The sequence below is a fragment of the Lonchura striata genome, chromosome 37 (assembly GCF_050655825.1).
Source record: "Lonchura striata isolate lonStrDom1 chromosome 37, ASM5065582v1, whole genome shotgun sequence".
NCBI lineage: Eukaryota > Metazoa > Chordata > Aves > Passeriformes > Estrildidae > Lonchura > Lonchura striata.
In genome coordinates, this window is record NC_140739.1 from 14,432,341 (window position 1) to 14,453,281 (window position 20,941).

Consider the following 20,941-nt stretch of genomic DNA (forward strand, 5'->3'; position numbering starts at 1 on the left):
AAAAATGAGAAATATGAGGGGAAAATGGGAAAAGTGAGAGGGAAAAAATGGTGGGAAATTTGAGGGGGAAAATGGTGGAAAATGTGAGGGGGAAAATGGGAAAAGTGAGAGGAAAAAATGGTGGGAAATTTGAGGGGAAAAGGGAGGAAAATGTGAGGGAAAAAATGGGAAAAGTGAGAGGGGAAAATGGTGGGAAAAGTGAGAGGGGAAAAGGGAGGAAATGTGAGGGGAAAAAAAAAGAAATATGAGGGGAAAAAAGGGCGGGAAAAGTGAGAGGGGAAAATGGTGGGAAACTTGAAGGGGAAAAGGGAGGAAAATGTGAGGTAAAAAATGAGAAATATGAAGGAAAAAAGGGCGGAAAAAGTGAGGAAAAAATGTCGAGAAAAGGGGAGGGGAGAGAAAAGGGAGGGAAATTTGAGGGGAAAAAGGTGGAAAATGAGAGGGGGAAAAGGCAGAAAAGTGAGGTAATAAAAGAGAAATATTAGGGGGAAAATGGTGGGAAAAATGAGAGGAAAATATGGGGGGAAATTTGAGGGGAAAAGGGAGGAAAATGTGAGGGAAAAAATGGGAAATATGAGGGGAAAATGGTGGGAAAAAAAGGGGAAAAGGGAGGAAATGTGAGGTAAAAATGGGAAATATGAGGGGAAAATGGTGCGAAAAAGAGAGGGGAAAAGGGAGGAAATGTGAGGGGAAAATGGGAAAAGTGAGAGGAAAAAATGGCAGGAAATGTGAGAAAAGAGTGGGAAATGTGAGGGGAAAAAGGCAGAAAATGTGAGGTAAAAAATGAGAAATACGAGGAAAAAAATGGTGGGAAAAGTGAGAGGGAAAAATGGTGGGAAACGTGATTGGAAAAAGGTGGAAAATATGAGGGGGAAAAGGCAGAAAACTGAGGTAAAAAAAGAGAAATATTAGTGGGAAAATGGTGGGGAAAATGAGAGTAAAAATGGCGGAAAATTCGAAAGGGAAAAAGGCGGAAAATGTGAGGTAAAAATGGGAAAAATTAGGGAAAAAGGGGTAGGAAAAGTGAGGGGGGAAATGGTGGGAAATTTGAGGGGAAAAGGAAGGAAAATGTGAGGGAAAAAATGAGAAATATGAGGGGAAAAAGGGCGGGAAAAATGAGAGGAAAAAATGTCAAGAAAAGGGGATGGGGGAGAAAAGAGTGAGAAATCTGAGGGAAAAAAGCAGAAAACTGAGGTAAAAAATGTGAAATTTAAGGGGAAAATGGTGGGAAAAGTGAGAGGAAAAAAATGGTGGGAAATTTGAGGGGAAAAAAGCCAGGAAATGTGAAGGAAAAGGGAAAATTTAAAGAGAAATGACATGAGCCGAGGATTTCCTGGTCAGGGTCAAATTCTGAATATTTTGGGTGTTTTTGCACCTTGAAGAAATTTTGGTTTCGGTGGAACAAAATGTTTGAGAATCTGAAGCTGAAAAATAGATGGAAAATTGTAAATTTTATTTTGTAAAGGGATTTCAGGGCAAGAAAGGAGAAATTTTATATTGAGCGGGAAAAGAGGAGGAATGGGGCAAAAAAGAGAATTTTGGGGATTTTCAGTGGGTATTGGGAGGGATTTTTGGTGTCAGAAAGGGAAATTTGGGGTGCAGGGAGGGAATTTGGGGGTTTGGGAGCAGGATTTGGGGTTCAAAAAGGGGTGAAAAAATGCAAAAAAGGGAAAATTTGGATTGAGGAGGAAAAAGAGAAGGAATGGGGCAAAAAAGAGAATTTTGGGGATCTGGGGATTTGGGAATTGGGAGGGATTTGAGGGATTTTTGGTGTCAGAAAGGGAAAATTTGGGGTGCAGGGATTTGTGGATTTGGGGTTCAAAAAGGGGCAAAAAAGGAGAAAATTTGGATTTAGGGGAAAAGAGGAGGAATGGGGCAAAAAAGAGAATTTTGGGGATTTTCAGTGGGTATTGGGAGGGATTTTTGGTGTCAGAAAGGGAAAATTTGGGGTGCAGGGATTTGTGGATTTGGGGTTCAAAAAGGGGCAAAAAAGGGGAAATTTTGGGTTGAGGGGGAAAAAGAGGAGGAATGGGGCAGAAAGGAGAAATTTGGGGATTTTCAGTGGGTGTTGCGAGGGATTTTTGGGGTCAGAAAGGGAAATTTGGGGTGCAGGAACGGAATTTGGGGGAATTGGGGGGCTCAGAGCTCCTGGGGGGGGTTCAGGGTGAGAATTGGGGGGTCCCCCCCTTTTTTTTACTGTGAAATTTTGGGGTGTTAAAAGAGATTTTTTTAATTTTCCCAAAATTTGGGGAAATTTTGAGAAAATTGGGGGAATTTGGGGGGGTCCGGGCGGGGATTTTGGGGGGAAAATGAGGGCAGGAATGGGGGGGGGTCCATAAGATTTGGGGGAGGGGGCAGCGAAGACCCCCAAAACAACACCCAGGACCCCCCAAAATCCCCTTGAGACCCCCAAACCCCCTCGGGACCCCCCAAAATCCCCCCGGAACCCCCAAAATCCCCTCGAGACCCCCAAAAATCCCCCCAGGACCCCCAAAATCCCCTCGAGACCCCCAAAATCCCCCCAGGACCCCCCAAATCCCCTCCCTAAAACCCTAAAATCCCCTCGGGACCCCCAAATCCCCTCCCTAAAACCCTAAAATCCCCTCGAAACCCCCAAAATCCCCTAGGGACCCCCAAAATCCCCCCAGGACCCCCCAAAATCCCCTCGAGACCCCCAAATCTCCTCCCCAAAACCCCCAAATCCCCATGGGACCCCCAAAATCCCCTCCCCAAACCCCAAAATCCCCTCAGGACCCCCCAAAATCCCCTCGGGATCCCCAAACACACCAAGGACCCCCAAAATCCCCTCGGAACCCCCAAAATCCCCTCGGGACTCCCAAAATCCTCTCGGGATCCCCCAAAATTCCCTCGGGACCCCCCAAACACACCAAGGACCTCCCAAAATCCCCCCAGGACGCCCCAAATCCCCCAGGACCCCCGAAATCCCCTCGAGACCCCCCAAAATCCCCGCAGGACCCCCAAATTCTCTCGAGACCCCCCCAAATCCCCCCAGGACTCCCAAAATCCTCTCGAGACTCCCCAAAATCCCCTCGGGACCCCCAAATTCTCCTCGGGACCCCCAAAATCCCCCCAGGACCCCCAAAATCCTCTCGAGACCCCCCAAAATCCCCCCATGATGCCCAAAATCCTCTCGAGACCCCCCAAAATCCCCCCAGGACCCCCAAAATCTTTTCGAGACCCCCCAAAATCCTCTCGAGACCCCCCAAATTCTCCTCGGGACCCCCAAAATCCCCCCAGGACCCCCCCAAATCCCCTCGAGACCCCCCAAAATCCCCTCGGGACCCCCCAAATTCTCCTCGGGACCCCCAAACCCCCTCCCCAACCCCCCAAATCCCCCCCCCGCTTCCGGGCGCGGGAAAGGGGGGCGTGGCCTCCCGTTAATTTATTCAAACCCCGCCCCTTTCACGCGCCCCCTCCCATATAAGGCAATAAAGGCGGGGGCAGTGGGCGTGGCCTGGGGCGGCAAGGCCGGCTGTGATTGGTCCTGGGCGGGGGGGGGAGGGAGGGGCGTGGCCTCGGCGGCGGCGTCGCCCGGCAACGGCGCGCGCGCGCGCGCTGGGCGCGGGTCCTCCCCCCCGGTAGGCGGCGCTACCCGGCGTGCCCCGCGCGCGGGCAGCGGAGCGGCCGCGGTAAAATGGCGGCGGGGCCCGGCCCCGGGCGGGGGGGGGGGCGAGGGAGGGGATCGGGAGGGGATTTTGGGGGGTCCTGAGGGGGTTTTGGGGGGCGGGAGGGGGTGGGGAGGGGGGGGTGGGGTGGGGAGAGGGGTTTGGGGGGGGTTTGGGGGGTCTGGGGGGCGGGGGGAGGGTGGGGAGGGGGCGGGAGGGGAAGAGGGAGGGGAGGGGGCTGAGGGGGAGAAAAGGAAAATTTGGGGTGCAGGGAGGGGATTTGGGGGTTCTGGAAAGGATTTGGGGGGATAAAATAAAGGTTTGGGGTTCTGGAAAGGATTTGGGTGAAGAAAAGGAAAATTTGGGGTGCAGGGAGGGGATTTGGGGGAGATTTGAGGGGATTTGGGGTTCTGGAAAGAATTTGGGGGGAGAAAAGTAAAATTTGGGGTGCAGGGAGGGGATTTGGGGGAGATTTGAGGGGATTTGGGGTTCTGGAAAGGATTTGGGAGGAGAAAAGGAAAATTTGGGGTGCAGGGAGGGGATTTGTGGTTCTGGAAAGGATTTGGGGGAAGAAAAGGAAAATTTGGGTGCAGGGAGGGGATTTGGGGGAGATTTGAGGGGATTTGGGGTTCTGGAAAGGATTTGGGTGAAGAAAAGGAAAATTTGGGGTGCAGGGAGGGGATTTGGGGGGATTTGGGGGTTCTGGAAAGGATTTGGGGGGATAAAATAAAGGTTTGGGGTGGAAGTCAGGGATTTGGGGTTCTGGAAAGGATTTGGGTGAAGAAAAGGAAAATTTGGGGTGCAGGGAGGGGATTTGGGGGGATTTGGGGGTTCTGGAAAGGATTTGGGGGGATAAAATAAAGGTTTGGGGTGGAAGTCAGGGATTTGGGGGAGATTGGGGGGGTTTGGAGGAAGAAAATGAAAATTTGGGTTGCAGGGAGGGGATTTGGGGGAGATTTGAGGGGATTTGGGGTTCTCAAAAGGGATTTGGGGAGAGAAAACAAAAATTTGGGGTGCAGGGAGGGGATTTGGGGGAGATTTGAGGGGATTTGTGGTTCTGGAAAGAATTTGGGTGAAGAAAAGGAGGATTTGGGTTACAGGGAGGGGATTTGGGGGAGATTTGAGGGGATTTGGGGTTCTGGAAAGGATTTGGGGGAAGAAAAGGAAAATTTGGGGTGCAGGGAGGGGATTTGGGGGAGATTTGAGGGGATTTGGGGTTCTCGAAAGGATTTGGGGTGGAAGTCAGGGATTTGGGGGAGATTTAGGGGGTTTTGAGGAAGAAAAGGAGGATTTGGGTTACAGGGAGGGGATTTGGGGGGATTTGAGGGGATTTGGGGTTCTGGAAAGGATTTAGAGGAAGAAAAGGAAAATTTGGGGTGGAAATCAGGGATTTGGGGATATTTGAGGGGATTTGGGGTTCTGGAAAGAATTTGGGGGAAGAAAAGGAAAATTTGGGGTGCAGGGAGGGGATTTGGGGGAGATTTGAGGGGATTTGGGGTTCTGGAAAGGATTTAGGGGAAGAAAATGAAGATTTGGGGTTCTGGGAGGGGATTTGGGGGAAAAAAAGGAAAATTTGGTGTTCTGGAAAGGATTTCAGGGAAAAAAAGGAAGATTTGGGGTGGGATCAGCAAATTGGGATTCTGGGAAAGATTTGGGGCAAGGAAAGGAAAATTTGGGGTTAGAAATTGGTATTTTGGGTTCTGGAAAAGATTTGGGGAAAGAAAAGGAAAATTTGGGGTTGGAATTTGGGATTTTGGGGAAGAAAAGGAAAATTTGGGGTGGGATGGGGAATTTGGGGTTTCTGGAAAGAATTTGGGGGAAGAAAAAGAGGATTGAGGTTAGAATTTGGGATTTTGGGATTCTGGGAAAGATTTGGGGCAAGGAAAGGAAAATTTGGGGTTAGAATTTGGGATTTTGGGTTCTGGAAAGGATTTGGGGGAAGAAAAGGAAAATTTGGGGTTAGAATTTGGGATTTTGGGTGCTGGAAAGGATTTGGGGGAAGAAAAGGAAAATTTGGGGTGGGAATTGGAGTGAAAGGATAATTTCGGGGTGGGATTTTGAGGGAGAAGTGGAGGATTTGGGGCTAAAAAAGGAATTTTTGGGGGGAATAGAAGGGATTTGGGGGCGGGAATTGAGAATTTTGGGGAGAAAATTATAATTTTGGGGTGGAATTGAGAATTTTTGGGTGGGAATTGAGGATTTTGGGGTGGGAATTCAGGATTTTGAGGAAAAATAGAGAATTTTGGGGAAAATTTGAGATTTGGGGAAAAAAGAAGAGATTTTTGGGGCAGGAATTGACAATTTTGAGGCAGAATTGAGAATTTTGGGGTGGGAATTCAGGATTTTGGGAAAAAATGAGAATTTTAGGGTAAAATTGAGGATTTTGTGGTGGGAATTGGGAATTTTGGGGGGGGAATTGAGAATTTTGGGGCTGGAATTGAGAATTTTGTGAAAAAAATGAGGATTTTGGGTAAAATTGAGAATTTTGTTGTGGGAATTGAGAATTTTAGGGTAAAATTCAGAATCTTGGGGTAGAAATTGAGAATTTTGAGGAGGAATTGAGGATTTTGGGGAGCAATTGAGAATTTGTGGAGGGAATTGAGAATTTTGGGGTGGGAATTGAGAATTTTGGGACAAGAATTGAGAATTTTGGGGAGAAATTGAAGCTTTTGGGGTAGAAATTGAGAATTTTGTGGTGAAAATTCAAATTTTGTGGCAGAAATTTCGAATTTTTGGGTGAAAATTTTGGATTTTCGGGCGGGAATTCCCAATTCGAGAGCCACAAGTGTCGAATTTATGCCCCAAAAAGACCCGAAAAAATCCGAAATTGGGGAAATGGGGCCGGAATTGGGGTGAAACCCCCCGATTTTGGGGTCCCCCCAACCCCAATTTCCCTCCCAGGCCATGGAGGAGGAGGAGAAGCCCCCCCGGGGGGGGGAGGAGCCGGGCGAGGAGCGGGAGCGGCACGGCCAGGGGCTACTGGTGAGACTGGTTTGTACTGGGAGGGACTGGGAGGGGTCTGGGGGGGACTGGGATAAACTGGGAGGGGATTGGGATAAACTGGGAGGGACTGGGAGGGGTCTGGGGGGGACTGGGAGGGACTGGGGGGGACTGGGAGGGACTGGGATAAACTGGGGGGGACTGGGAACCAAACTGGGAGCACTGGGAGGGAACTGGGATAAACTGGGAGGGACTGGGAGGGGTCTGGGGGGGACTGGGATAAACTGGGAGGGGTCTGGGGGGAACTGGGAGGGAACTGGGATAAACTGGGGGGGACTGGGAACCAAACTGGGAGCACTGGGAGGGAACTGGGATAAACTGGGAGGGACTGGGAGGGGACTGTGGGGGGACTGGGAGGAACTGGGAGGGACTGGGGGAAACTGGGAGGGATTGGGAGGGACTGGGATAAACTGGGACAGACTGGGAGGGGACTGGGAGGGACTGGGATAAACTGGGAGGGACTGGGAGGAACTGGGAGACAAATTGGGAGGAGACTGGGAGCGGACTGGGATAAACTGGGACAGACTGGGAGCGGACTGGGATAAACTGGGACAGACTGGGAGGGGACTGGGAGGAACTGGGATAAACTGGGAGCACTGGGAGGGGTTTGGGGTGGGTTTTGGGGTGATTTTTGGGATATTTTTTGGGTGATTTGGGGTGATTTTGGGGCAATTCATGGGCTGATTTTGGGTAATTTTGGCTTGAATTTCGCTATTTTTGGGGGTTTTTTGTTGTGATTTTGGGCTGGTTTTGGGGTTATTTTTGGGCTGATTTGGGGTGATTTTGGGGTGAATTTTGGGATATTTTTTGGCTGGTTTTGGGGTGATTTTTGGGCCGATTTGGCATGATTTTGGGTGATTTTGGCTGCTTTTGGGCTGATTTGGGGTTATTTTTGGGCTGATTTGGGGTGATTTTGGGGTGAATTTTGGGATATTTTTTGGCTGGTTTTGGGCTGATTTTGGGATATTTTTTGGCTAGTTTTGGGGTGGTTTTGGGTTATTTTTGGGCTGATTTGAGGTGATTTTGGGGTGAATTTTGGGATATTTTTTGGCTGCTTTTGGAGTGATTTTGGGCTGATTTTGGGATATTTTTTGGCTGTTTTTGGAGTGATTTTGGGATATTTTGTGGCTGTTTTTGGGCTGATTTTGGGTTATTTTTGGGCTGATTTGGGGTGATTTTGGGATATTTTTGGGCTGTTTTTGGGGTGGTTTTGGGTTATTTTTGGGCTGATTTGGGGTGATTTTGGGGTGAATTTTGGGATATTTTTTGGCTGTTTTTTGGGCTGATTTTGGGCTGATTTTGGGATATTTTTGGGCTGTTTTTGGGGTGATTTTGGGTTAGTTTTGGGCTGATTTGGGGTGATTTTGGGTTGATTTTGGGATATTTTTGGGCTGATTTGGGGTGATTTTGGGTCCCCCACAGAAAGCCCTGCAGCGCCTCCTGAGTGGCGCCGGCACCTGGGGACAAGGTGAGAGCCCCGGGGTCACCTGGGGGGTCCCCGATGTCACCTGGGGGTGTCCCCAATGTCACCTGGGGTCACCTGGGGGTCCCCAATGTCACCTGGGGGTCCCCAATGTCACCTGGGGGTCCCCGATGTCACCTGGGCGTGTCCCCGATGTCACCTGGGGGTCCCCGATGTCACCTGGGCGTGTCCCCGATGTCACCTGGGGGGTCCCAAATGTCACCTGGGGTCATCTGGGGGGTCCCCAATGTCACCTGGGGTGTCCCCAGTGTCACCTGGGGGTCCCCAATGTCACCTGGGGGTCCCCGATGTCACCTGGGGTCACCTGGGGGTCCCCGATGTCACCTGGGGGGTCCCCGATGTCACCTGGGGGTCCCAAATGTCACCTGGGGGGTCCCAGAGGTCACCTGGGGGTCCCAGAGGTCACCTGGGGGTCCCAAATGTCACCTGGGGGTCCCCAATGTCACCTGGGGCCACCTGGGGGTGTCCCTGATGTCACCTGGGGGGTCCCACATGTCACCTGGGGGTCTCCAATGTCACCTGGTGTCCCCTGGGGGGTCCCAAAATGTCACCTGGGGGGTCCCCGACGTCCCCTGGTGTCACCTGGGGTGTCCCCGATGTCCCCCGATGTCACCTGGGGTCCCCTGGTGCCACCTGGGGGTGTCCCCAATGTCCCCTGGGGTCCCCTGATGTCACCTGGGGTCCCCTGGTGCCACCTGGGGTGTCCCCAATGTCCCCTGGTGTCACCTGGGGTCACCTGGGGGTGTCCTGGGGCTGTCCCGATGCCACCTGGGGGTCCTGATGTCCCCTGGTGTCCCCTGGTGTCCCCTGGGGTGTCCCCGATGTCCCCCGATGTCACCTGGGGTCCCCTGGTGCCACCTGGGGTGTCCCCGATGTCCCCTGGGGTGTCCCCAATGTCCCCTGATGTCCCCTGGTGCCACCTGGGGTGTCCCCGATGTCCCCCCGACCGTGTCCCCTCTGTCCCCAGCCCCCCCCCGGAAGCCGCCCCGGCTGCAGCGCTGGTGCTGGGGAGCCCGGCCCGAGGGCGGCGCGGTGAGTCACCAGTACGGACCAGTACGGACCAGTATAAACCAGTATGGACCAGTATAAACCAGTACGGACCAGTATGGACCAGTACGGACCAGTACGGACCAGTACGGACCAGTACGGACTGGCATAGACTTGTATGGACCAGTATGGACCAGTATGGACCAGTATGGACTAGTATGGACCAGTATGGACCAGTACAGACTAGTATGGACCAGTATGGACCAGTACGGACCAGTATGGACCAGTATGGACCAGTACAGACCAGTACGGACCAGTACAGACCAGTACAGACCAGTACGGACCAGTATAGATCTATATGGACCAGTATGGACCAGTACGGACCAGTATGGACCAGTACGGACCAGTATGGACCAGTATAGATCTGTATGGACCAGTATGGACCAGTACGGACCAGTATGGACCAGTACGGACCAGTATGGACCAGTATAGACCAGTATGGACCAGTACGGACCAGTATGGACCAGTACGGACCAGTACGGACCAGTATAGACCAGTATGGACCAGTATAAACCAGTATGGACCAGTATAAACCAGTATGGACCAGTATGGACCAGTATGGACCAGTACGGACCAGTATGGACCAGTACAGATCTGTATGGACCAGTATGGACCAGTACGGACCAGTATGGACCAGTATAGACCAGTATGGACCAGTATGGACCGGCATAGACTTGTATGGACCAGTATGGACCGGCATAGACTTGTATGGACCAGTATGGACCAGTATGGACCAGTATGGACTAGTAGGGACCACTATAAACCAGTATGGACCAGTATAGACCAGTATGGACCAGTACGGACCAGTACGGACCAGTACGGACTGGCATAGACTTGTATGGACCAGTATGGACTAGTATGGGCCCGTACGGACTGGTATAAAGCAGTATGGACCAGTATAGACCAGTATAAACCAGTATGGACCAGTGTGGACCAGTATGCACCAGTACGGAGTGGCATAGACTTGTATAGACCAGTATGCACTGGTATACACCAGTATAAACCAGTATAGGCCAGTATGGACCAGTATGAACCAGTATAAACCAGCATGGACCAGTATAGACCCGTACAGACCTGTATGGACCGGTACAGACCAGTATGGACCAGTATGGACCAATATAGACCAGTATGGACCAGTACAGACCAGTACGGACCAGTATGGACCAATATAGACCAGTATGGACCAGTACAGACCAATACAGACTAGTTCAGACCAGTATGGACCAGTCCATCCCAGTCCATCTCACTTCTGTTCCCAGTTCATCCCAGTACAACCCAGTTCCCTTCCCGGTATATCCCAGTATATCCCAGTACCTCCCAGTATAAACCAGTCCCCTCCCAGTCCTTCCCAGTTTGTCCCAGTTTGCTCCCAGTTCCCTCCCAGTATAAACCAGTTCCATCCCAGTCCCTCCCAGTTTCCCCCAGTTCCCTCCCAGTCCCTCCCAGTCCCTCCCAGTTCCCTCCCAGTTCTCTCCCAGTTCCTCCCAGTCCCTCCCAGTTCCCTCCCAGTCCAAACCAGTCCCTCCCAGTCCAAACCAGTCCCTCCCAGTCCCTCCCAGTCCCTCCCAGTTCCCTCCCAGTCCAAACCAGTCCCTCCCAGTCCAAACCAGTCCCTCCCAGTCCCTCCCAGTCCCTCCCAGTTCCCTCCCAGTCCAAACCAGTCCCTCCCAGTCCAAACCAGTCCCTCCCAGTCCCTCCCAGTTCCCTCCCAGTCCCTCCCAGTCCCTCCCAGTTTATCCCAGTTCCCTCCCAGTCCCTCCCAGTTTATCCCAGTCCCTCCCAGTTTATCCCAGTCCCTCCCAGTCCCTCCCAGTCCCTCCCAGTTTATCCCAGTTCCCTCCCAGTCCCTCCCAGTTTATCCCAGTCCCTCCCAGTTCCCCCCAGTCCGTCCCAGTCCCTCCCAGTCCCTCCCAGTCCCTCCCAGTTTATCCCAGTTCCCTCCCAGTCCCTCCCAGTCCAAACCAGTCCAAACCAGTCCCTCCCAGTCTGACCAGTTCCGTTTCCCCCCAGGTTTGGGAGCCCGTGGGGGGCCCGGGGGGGGCCCTGGAGCAGCTGCAGCTCAGCAGGTGAGGGGGGGACCCCAAAATTTGGGGGGACACCCCAAAAATTTGGGACGTAACCCCAAAATCAGGGATGGAAAACCCAAAATTTGGAGGAAATCCCCAAAAATTGGGGGGGATCCCCAAAAATTGGTGGGGGGGGAACAACCCAAAATTTGGGGGGACACCCCAAAAAATGGGGAGACCCCAAAATTTGGGGGGGACACCCCAAAAAATGGGGAGACCCCAAAATTTGGGGGGGACACCCCAAAAAATGGGGAGACCCCAAAATTTGGGGGAGGACACCCCAAAAATTTGGGTTGGGATCCCCAAAATCAGGGATGGAAAAAACCCCAAAATTTGGAGGAAATCCCCAAAAATTGGGGGGGGGGTCCTCAAAAATTGGATGAGGAGCCCAAAATTGGTGGGGGGGGAACAACCCAAAATTTGGGGGGGACACCCCAAAAAATGGGGAGACCCCAAAATTTGGGGGGGACACCCCAAAAAATGGGGAGACCCCAAAATTTGGGGGAGGACACCCCAAAAATTTGGGTTGGGATCCCCAAAATCAGGGATGGAAAAAACCCCAAATTTGGAGGAAATCCCCAAAAATTTGGGGGATCCCCAAAAATTGGATGAGGACCCCAAAATTGGTGGGGGGGAAACAACCCAAAATTTGGGGGGGACACCCCAAAAAATGGGGAGACCCCAAAATTTGTGGGGGGGGACACCCCAAAAATTTGGGTTGGGATCCCCAAAATCAGGGATGGAAAACCCCAAAATTTGGAGGAAATCCCCAAAAATTGGGGGCGTTCCCAAAAATTGGGGGGAAAATTCAAAAATTTTTGAGGGGGACCCCAAAAAATTTGGGAGGACCCCAAAAAATGGGGCGGGGAACAAACCAAAATTTGGGGGAAATCCCCAAAAATTGGGGTGACCCCAAAAATGGTGAAGGGAGACCCCAAAAATTTGGGTTTCTGTGCCCGTTTTTGGGGTACAGGAGGGAATTTTGGGGTCCATTTTTGGGATCTATTTTTGGGATTTTGGGGTCCGTTTTTGGGGTCCATTTTTCGGATTTTGGGGTCTGTTTTTGGGGTCCATTTTTGGGATTTTTGGGCCTATTTTAGGGGTACATTTTTGGGATTTTTGAGCCCATTTTTGGGATTTTGGGGCCCATTTTTGGGGTCCATTTTTGGGATTTTGGGGCCCATTTTTGGGATCTATTTTTGGGATTTTGGGGTCCATTTTTGGGATTTTGGGGTCCATTTTTGGGGTCCATTTTTGGGATTTTTGGGCCTATTTTAGAGTTACATTTTTGGGATTTTTGAGCCCATTTTTGGGATTTTGGGGCCCATTTTTGGGGTCCATTTCTGGGGTTCGGGGGGGTGATTTTGGGGTCCATTTTAGGGATTTTGGGGCCCATTTTTGGGATTCATTTTTGGGATTTTTGAGCCCATTTTTGGATTTTGGGGTCCATCTTTCGGGCCCATTTTTGGGGTCCATTTTTGGGGTTCAGGGCAGATTTTGGGATCCATTTTTGGGATTTTGTGGCCAATTTTTTTTGCCCCATTTCTGTGGTTCCGGGTGGGATTTTGGGGTCGGTTTTTGGGATTTTGGGGCCAATTTTTGGGGTCCATTTTTGGGATCCATTTTTGGGATTTTGGGGCCCATTTTTGGGATTTTGGGCCCCATTTTTGGGATTTTGCGGCCAATTTTTTTGCCCCATTTCTGTGGTTCCGGGTGGGATTTTGGGGCCAATTTTTGGGATTTTGGGGCCCATTTTCTGAGGTCCATTTCTGTGGTTCTGGGTGGGATTTTGGGCCCCGTTTTTGGGATTTTGGGGCCCATTTTTGGGATTTTGGGCCCCGTTTTTGGGATTTTGGGGCCCATTTTTGGGATTTTAGGGCCAATTTTTGGGATTTTGGGGTCGGTTGTTGGGATTTTGGGGTCCATTCTTGAGGTCCATTTCTGGTGTTTGGGGATTATTTTGGGGCCCATTTTTGGGATTTTGTGGCCAATTTTTGGGCCCCATTTCTGTGGTTGGGGGGTTCTATTTTGGGGTCGGTTTTTGGGATTTTGGGGTCGGTTTTTGGGATTTTGGGGTCGGTTTTTGGGATTTTGCGGCCAATTTTTTTGACCCATTTCTGTGGTTCCGGGTGGGATTTTGGGGCCAATTTTTGGGATTTTGGGGCCCATTTTCTGAGGTCCATTTCTGTGGTTCTGGGTGGGATTTTGGGCCCCGTTTTTGGGATTTTGGGGCCCATTTTTGGGATTTTGGGGCCAATTTTTGGGATTTTGGGGTCGGTTTTTGGGATTTTGGTGTCCAGTTTTGAGGTCCATTTCTGGTGTTTGGGGATTATTTTGGGGCCCATTTTTGGGATTTTGGGGCCAATTTTTTTGCTCCATTTCTGTGGTTCCGGGTGGGATTTTGGGGTCGGTTTTTGGGATTTTGGGGTCGGATTTTGGGATTTTGGGGCCCATTTTTGGGATTTTGGTGTAGGCTTTTGGGATTTTGGGGCCAATTTTTTTGCCCCATTTCTGTGTTTCCGGGTGGGATTTTGGGGTCGGATTTTGGGATTTTGGGGTCGGTTTTTGGGATTTTGGGGCCCATTTTTTTTGCCCCATTTCTGTGCTTCCGGGTGGTATTTTGGGGTCAGATTTTGGGATTTTGGGGTCGGTTTTTGGGGCTCACCCGTCCCTGTGCCCCCAGCGGGGAGGGGTCCCCCGAGGACGAGGAGCTGGAGTTGGTGGCCGAGGTTCGCGTGGCCGATCTGGGGGGGCTGGTGGCCACCTCGGGGCTCCTGCGCCGGGAGCGGCCCTGGAGAGCCCCCAAAGGAGGTCAGGGGGGATTTTTGGGGATTTTGGGATTTTTGGGAGGGTTTGGGGGGGATTTTGGGGGGATTTGAGGGGATTTGGGGAGATTTGAGGGGATTTTGGGGGAGTTTGAGGGGATTTTGTGAGGATTTTGGGGGCGTTTCTGAAGGGATTGAGTGGATTTTGGGTGGATTTTGGGGGAGTATTTGGAGGGTTTAGGGGATTTTGGGGGATTTGAGGAGATTTTGGGGGGATTTGGGGGGATTTGAGGGGATTTTGGGGAGATTTGGGGGGGCTGGTGGCCACCTCGGGGCTCCTGCGCCGGGAGCGGCCCTGGAGAGCCCCCAAAGGAGGTCAGGGGGGATTTTTGGGGATTTTGGGATTTTTGGGAGGGTTTGGGGTGGATTTGGGGGGATTTTGGGGGATTTTGGGGGAGTTTGAGGGGATTTTGGGGAGGTTTTGGGGGGATTTAGGTGGATTTTGTGAGGATTTTGGGGGATTTTCTGGAGGGTTTGGGTGGATTTTGGGGGAGTATTTGGAGGGTTTAGGGGAATTTGTGGGATTTGAGGAGATTTTGGGGGGATTTGAGGGGATTTGGGGAGATTTGAGGGGATTTTGGGGGGATTTGAGGGGATTTTGGGGGAGTTTGAGGGGATTTTGGGGAGGTTTTGGGGGGATTTAGGTGGATTTTGGGGGGGTTTCTGAAGGGATTGAGTGGATTTTGGGATGGATTTTGGGTGGATTTTGGGGGGGTATTTGGAGGGTTTAGGGGATTTTGGGGGATTTGAGGAGATTTTGGGGGGATTTGAGGGGATTTTGGGGGGATTTTGGGGGAGTTTGAGGGGATTTTGGGAAAGTTTTGGGGGGATTTAGGTGGATTTTGGGAGGATTTTGGGGGATTTTCTGGAGGGTTTGGGTGGATTTTGGCTGGATTTTGGGGGGTTTGGGTGGATTTTGGGGTTTGGGGTGGATTTGGGGTGGATTTTGGGGAGTTTGGGACGGATTTTGGAGGATTTTTGGGGGGATTTGGGGGATTTCTGAGCGGGTTTTGGGGGGGATTTTGGGTGGGTTTGGGTGGATTTTGGGCGGATTTTGGGGCAGATTTTTGAGGTTTTGGGTGGATTTTGGGGAGGTTTTGGGTGGGTTTGGGTGGATTTTGGGGGGGTATTTGGAGGGTTTAGGGGATTTTGGGGGATTTGAGGAGATTTTGGGGGGATTTGAGGGGATTTGGGGGGATTTGAGGGGATTTTGGGGGGATCTGGGGGGGCTGGTGGCCACCTCGGGGCTCCTGCGCCGGGAGCGGCCCTGGAGAGCCCCCAAAGGAGGTCAGGGGGGATTTGGGGGATTTTGGGATTTTTGGGAGGGTTTGGGGTGGATTTTGGGGAGATTTTGGGGGATTTTGGGGGAGTTTGAGGGGATTTTGGGGAGGTTTTGGGGGGATTTAGGTGGATTTTGTGAGGATTTTGGGGGGGTTTCTGAAGGGATTAAGTGGATTTTGGGTGGATTTTGGGATGGATTTTGGGATGGATTTTGGGATGGAATTTGGGGGATTTGAGGAGATTTTGGGGGGATTTGAGGGGATTTGGGGAGATTTGAGGGGATTTCAGGGGATTTTGGGGAGATTTGGGGGGCTGGTGGCCACCTCGGGGCTCCTGCGCCGGGAGCGGCCCTGGAGGGCCCCCAAAGGAGGTCAGGGGGGTTTTTTTGGGATTTTGGGATTTTTGGGAGGGTTTGGGGTGGATTTTGGGGGATTTGAGGGGATTTTGGGGAGGTTTTGGGGGGATTTAGGTGGATTTTGTGAGGATTTTGGGGGGGTTTCTGAAGGGATTGAGTGGATTTTGGGATGGATTTTGGGTGGATTTTGGGGGAGTATTTGGAGGGTTTAGGAGATTTTGGGGGATTTGAGGAGATTTTGGGGGATTTGAGGAGATTTTGGGGGGATTTGAGGGGATTTGGGGGGATTTTGGGGGAGTTTGAGGGGATTTTGGGAAAGTTTTGGGGGGATTTAGGTGGATTTTGTGAGGATTTTGGGGGATTTTCTGGAGGGTTTGGGTGGATTTTGGGGGGTTTGGGGGATTTTGGGGGGATTTGGGGTGGATTTTGGGAGGATTTGGGGTGGATTTTGGGGAGTTTGGGACGGATTTTGGAGGATTTTTGGGGGGATTTGGGGGATTTCTGAGCGGGTTTTGGGGGGGATTTTGGGTGGGTTTGGGTGGATTTTGTGGGGGTATTTGGAGGGTTTAGGGGATTTTGGGGATTTGAGGAGATTTTGGGGGGATTTGAGGGGATTTGGGGAGATTTGGGTGGATTTTGGGGTGGTTTGGGTGGATTTTGGGGGCGTTTGGGTGGATTTTGGGGGCGTTTGGGTGGATTGTCGGGGGATTTGGGTGGATTTTGGGGGGATTTGGGGTATTTTGGCTAAAAATGGGATATTTTGGGGTACAAATGGGATATTTTGGGGTGAAAATGGGATATTTTGGGGTACAAATGGCATTTTGGGGTGAAAACGGCATATTTTGGGGTGAAAATGGGATATTTTGGGGTGAAAATGGGATATTTTGGGGTACAAACGGCATTTTGGGGTGAAAATGGCATATTTTGGGGTGAAAATGGGATATTTTGGGGTGAAAAAGGCATATTTCGGGTGTCTCTGTGCACAATTTGACGCCACCTCTCCGTCCCCCGCCAGGTCCCCTCCCCGGCTCCTCGTCCCGCCGCTGGCGCGTCCCCGGGGGTCCCCCCGGCCCCCCGGGCCCCCCGGCCGGACCCCCGCCGGCGCCTCCCCTCCCCCACCGGACCCGCCGCGCCCCTCCCCCGACCCCGGCCCGGCCCCGCCGGCCCCGGGGACCCCGAGCGGCCGCCCCGGGCGGGCCGGGGGCGCCCCAAAACCAGCAGCAGCCCCAACAGCAGCGCCCCCCGGCGCCGCCCCCCGCCGGCCGCCAGCAGCCCGGCCGCGCCCACCCCCCCGAAAAAGCCGATTCCTCCTCTTCATCCTCCTCCTCCTCCTCCTCCTCATCCCGCTCTTCCTCCTCCTCGTGCCCCCCGCCCGTCTCCGCCCGGCCCCGCTCGCCTTCCTTGGATATTTATGATCCTTTCCACCCCACGGACGAGGAGAACCCGGCGGCGGCGGCGGCGGAATTCGGTTACGGCGCCGGCGCGGCCTCGTCTTCCTCGCCCGGCAAAGAGGCCGAAGGCCGGCAGGACCAGAAGTACGACCCCTTCGACCCCACCGGCTCCAACCCCAGCTCGTCGCGCAGCAGCCCCAGCCCCGAGGAGGAGGAGGACGAGGAGGAGGATGAGGACGAGGACGAAGACGAGGAGGAGGAAGAGGAGGAGGAGGAGGAGGAGGAGGAGGAGGAGGAGGAAGAGCAGGCGGCGCTGCCGGACGTGTCGCACAGCATCAGCCGCATCTCGGAGACCTTGGCCGGCATCTACGACGACAACAGCCTGAGCCAAGACTTCGAGAAAGATCCGGAGCCGGCGCCGCCCAAAACGCCGCCCAACGCGCCCGGCGCCGACTCCACGCTGCCCGAGGAGGAGGAGGACGACGAGGAGGAGGAGGAGGACGACGAGGAGGAGGAAGGCTCCTCGCCCCGCAACGCCGCCGCCGTGGAGGCGGAGCCGCGCCGCCGCGTCTTCGTGGTGGAGCTGGGCGGCAAAGGCGGCGCCGAGAGCGAGGCGCGCGCCAAGTTCGACGGCAAGCTCTCGCTGGAGGTGGTGACCGCCGGTAACGCCAAAGCGGCGACGGCGGCGACGGCGACGCAGCAACCGCGCGGCGCGGCCGGGGCGCCGAAAGCGGCGCGGCACCGCGGGCGGCGCGAGTGGGGCGCGCCGGGCGATTCGGAGATCGAGGAGGGCGAGATCGTGCAGCCCGAGGAGGAGCGCTTCAGCCCGCCGAGGATCTTCCGCGGCGGCGCCGGCAACGCCGCCGGCAACGCCGGCACCGGCACCGCCACCCGCGGCCGCGCGCCGGAGCCGCGGCCGGTGCGGCTGCCCGAGGGCGGCGACGATTTCCTGTCGCTGCACGCCGATTCGGACGAGGAGGCCGATTTCGGCGCCGAATCCCAACCGGATCCGCGGTGGAAAAGCGGCGGCGCCGGCTCCGGCGGCGGTTCCGACCTGCGGCGCAAAATCCTGAGCCAGCGGCGGCTCCGCGCGCCGCCCTCGCCGCGCTCGCCGTCGGCGGCGTCGCGGAAGAAGCCCAAGCGGTCCCGCGAGCGCGGCGGCGACGCCTGGGCCGCCGGCGGCGGCAAGAAAGCGCCGGAGCCGTCGCCGAAAGCGAAGGAGCGTCGGCACGGCGGCGGCGGCTCGCGGTCGCGCTCGCGCCGGCGCTCGTGGTCGCGGCGGTCGCGCTCGCGGGAGAAGCGCCGCCGGCGCCGCTCCGGCAGCTCCGGGCGCTCGCGGCACAAGGAGAAGCACCGCGGCGAGAAGAAGAAGAAGAAGCAGCGCTCGAGGTCGCGGGAGCGGCGCGGCTCCCGGCGCGACGCCGACGCCAAGGCGGAGAAGGGCGAGGCGGCGCGGCGGCGCCAGGCCCGCGCCGTGGTGCCGCCGTCGGTGCAGGAGCTGAACGACTCGGAGCTGTTCGCCATCAAGAGGACCATCACGGTGAGCCGGCGCGCCGGCGGCGCGGCCGAGCCCAAGCGCGAGGTGCTCTACGACTCGGAGGGGCTGAGCTTCGAAGGCGGCTCCGACCGCGAGCACGCCGAGCCGCCGGCGCGCCAAGCCGAGGCGCGGCCCGCGCCCGCCGAGCCCGCCAAGAAGGACAAGGAGAGGAAGCGCGGCCGCGCCGAGGAGCGCCCGGCGGCCAGGGAGAAATACAAGAAGAAATTCAAGGATTACGCCGAGCCGGCGCCGACCGAGCCGGCGAAAAACAAGGAGAAACAACGGGAAAAAAGCGGGCGGAAAAGCAAAAGCGGGCACGGCAAGGACGGCGCGGAAACGGCGGCGGCCAAACCGCCGGCGTCGGCGGCGGCGCCGAGGAAGGTGAAGCTGCAATCCAAGGTGTCGGTGTTGATCCGCGAGGGCGTCAGCTCCACCACGACGCCCGGCAAGGACGGCGGCATCGGGGTGAAATTCGCCCGCGACGCCGAAAGCCGCGCGGCGTTCCTCAAGGCCGAGGAGAAGGCGGAGAAAGGAACGGCCAAAAACGAGGCGGGCGCCAAAACGCGCAAAGCCAAACCTGCCAAAACCAAGGGCGCGGCCAAGAAGGTGAAGGTGAAAACCAAGGGCGAGGCGCGCAAGAAGAGGAAAACCAAAACCAAGAGCGGCGCCGGCGGCACCGGCGCGGCGCTGAAGAAATCCAAGGCCGACAGCTGCAGCCAAAGCGCCGCCTCCCCTCCTCTCCGCCTGCCCCCCAAAACCGACCCAACCTGGTCCGGCTCGGAGAAATCCGCCGGGGGAACCCCAAAACTTCCCAGCCCCGTCTCGGCGGCGGCGGCGGCGGCGCCGAAATGTGGCGCGGCGGCGGAGCGGGAGCTGACGCCGGATTCGCAGACGGTGGACAGCAGCTGCAAGACCCCCGAGGTTTCGTTCCTGAGCGAGGAGGGAGCCCCAAAAATGGAGGGGACGGGAGAGGGGGACCCCCAGAGTCGAGGGGAGCCCGAGGCCGACAGCCGGAGCGAGGGGAAGGACGACGGCGGCGGAGCGGCGCCGGCACCGGCAGCACCGGCAACACCGGCACCGGCACCGGGGTGGAGCCTCCAGGGCGGCGTGGACTGCGCCGCCAGCGGCGTCCTGGCGCGTGGGTTTGGGGTTTTTTGGGGGGTTTGGGGGGGTTTTGGGGATTTTGGGGGGGTTTGGGGGGGATTTTGGGGGTTTTTTGGGGTTTATTAGGGGGGGTTTGGGGGGGTTTTTGGGGTTTTTTAGGGGGGATTTGTGGTTTTTTTTGGGTTTTTTAAGGGGGGGTTTGGGGGTTTTTTGGGGTGCTTTTGGGTTTTTTAGGGGGGTTTTGGGGGTGTTTGGGTTTTTTTGGGGTTTTTTAGGGGGGGTTGGGGTTTTTTGGGGTTTTTTTGGGGGGGTTTTGGGGAGGTTTGGGGGGGTTTTGGGGTTTTTTAGGGGGGTTTGGGGGGGGTTTGTGGGTTTTTTGGGGGTTTTTTAGGGGGGTTTGAGGTTTTTTGGGGGTTTTTTGGGGTGCTTTTGGGGGTGTTTGGGGTTTTGAGGGGGGTTTGGGGTTTTTTGGGGGGTTTGGGGGGATTTGGGGGGGTTTTGGGGTTTTTTAGGGGGGTTTGGGGGGGTTTTGGGGTTTTTTAGGGGGGTTTGGGGGGGGGTTGTGGATTTTTGGGGGGGTTTTGGGGGGCTTTGGGGTTTTTAGGGGGGTTTGGGGTGGATTTTGGGGTTTTTTGGGTTTTTTAGGGGGGTTTGGGGGATTTGGGGGTTTTTTGGGTTTTTTTAGGGGGGTTTTGGGTGGGGGGTTTGGGTTTTTTTGGGTTTTTTGGGAGATTTTGGGGATTTTTTGGGGGGGGTTTTGGGGTTTTTTGGGGGGTTTGGGTTTTGGAGGGTTTTTGGGGGGTTTTTAGGGGGTTTTGGGGGTGTTTGTGGGTTTTTTGGGGTATTTTAGGGGGGGTTTGGGGGTGTTTGGGGTTTTTTGGGGTTTTTTAGGGGATTTTTGGGCGGGTTTGTGGGTTTTTTGGGTGTTTTTAGGGGGGGTTTGGGGGGGTCTGTGGGTTTTTTGGGTTTTTTAAGGGGGGGTTGGGGTTTTTTAGGGGGGTTTTGGGGGGGTTTGGGGTTTTTTAGGGGGGTTTTAGCGGGATTTGGGGGTTTTTTGGGGGTGTTTGGGGTTTTTTTAGGGGGGTTTGGGGGTGTTTGGGGTTTTTTGGGTTTTTTTTAGGGGGGTTTTGGTGGGGTTTGGGGGTTTTTTGGGGTTTTTTAGGGGGGATTTGGGGTGGATTTTGGGGTTTTTTGGGTTTTTTTAGGGGGGCATTTGGGGACTTGGG

At 54.6% G+C, this 20,941-nt stretch overlaps 1 protein-coding gene across 3 annotated transcripts in view; it reads left to right on the top strand.

The window, feature by feature from the left end:
• Nucleotides 1-3,536: 3,536 nt before the first annotated feature.
• Nucleotides 3,537-20,941, top strand: part of SCAF1 (SR-related CTD associated factor 1) — a 28,325-nt gene continuing 10,920 nt past the window's right edge. Inside the window, exons 1-7 of one of the 3 annotated variants that reach the window (XM_085565772.1) lie at nucleotides 3,537-3,650; nucleotides 6,528-6,608; nucleotides 8,049-8,094; nucleotides 9,077-9,141; nucleotides 11,167-11,222; nucleotides 13,906-14,033; nucleotides 16,699-19,749. In XM_085565772.1, coding sequence (XP_085421898.1) covers nucleotides 6,531-6,608; nucleotides 8,049-8,094; nucleotides 9,077-9,141; nucleotides 11,167-11,222; nucleotides 13,906-14,033; nucleotides 16,699-19,749 — 3,424 coding nt within the window. In that variant the 5' untranslated portion in view covers nucleotides 3,537-3,650; nucleotides 6,528-6,530. Of the gene's footprint in view, nucleotides 3,651-5,029; nucleotides 6,618-8,048; nucleotides 8,095-9,076; nucleotides 9,142-11,166; nucleotides 11,223-13,905; nucleotides 14,034-16,698; nucleotides 19,750-20,941 lie in introns of those variants that run through there. The other 2 variants (XM_085565770.1, XM_085565771.1) reach the window with 2 other exon arrangements.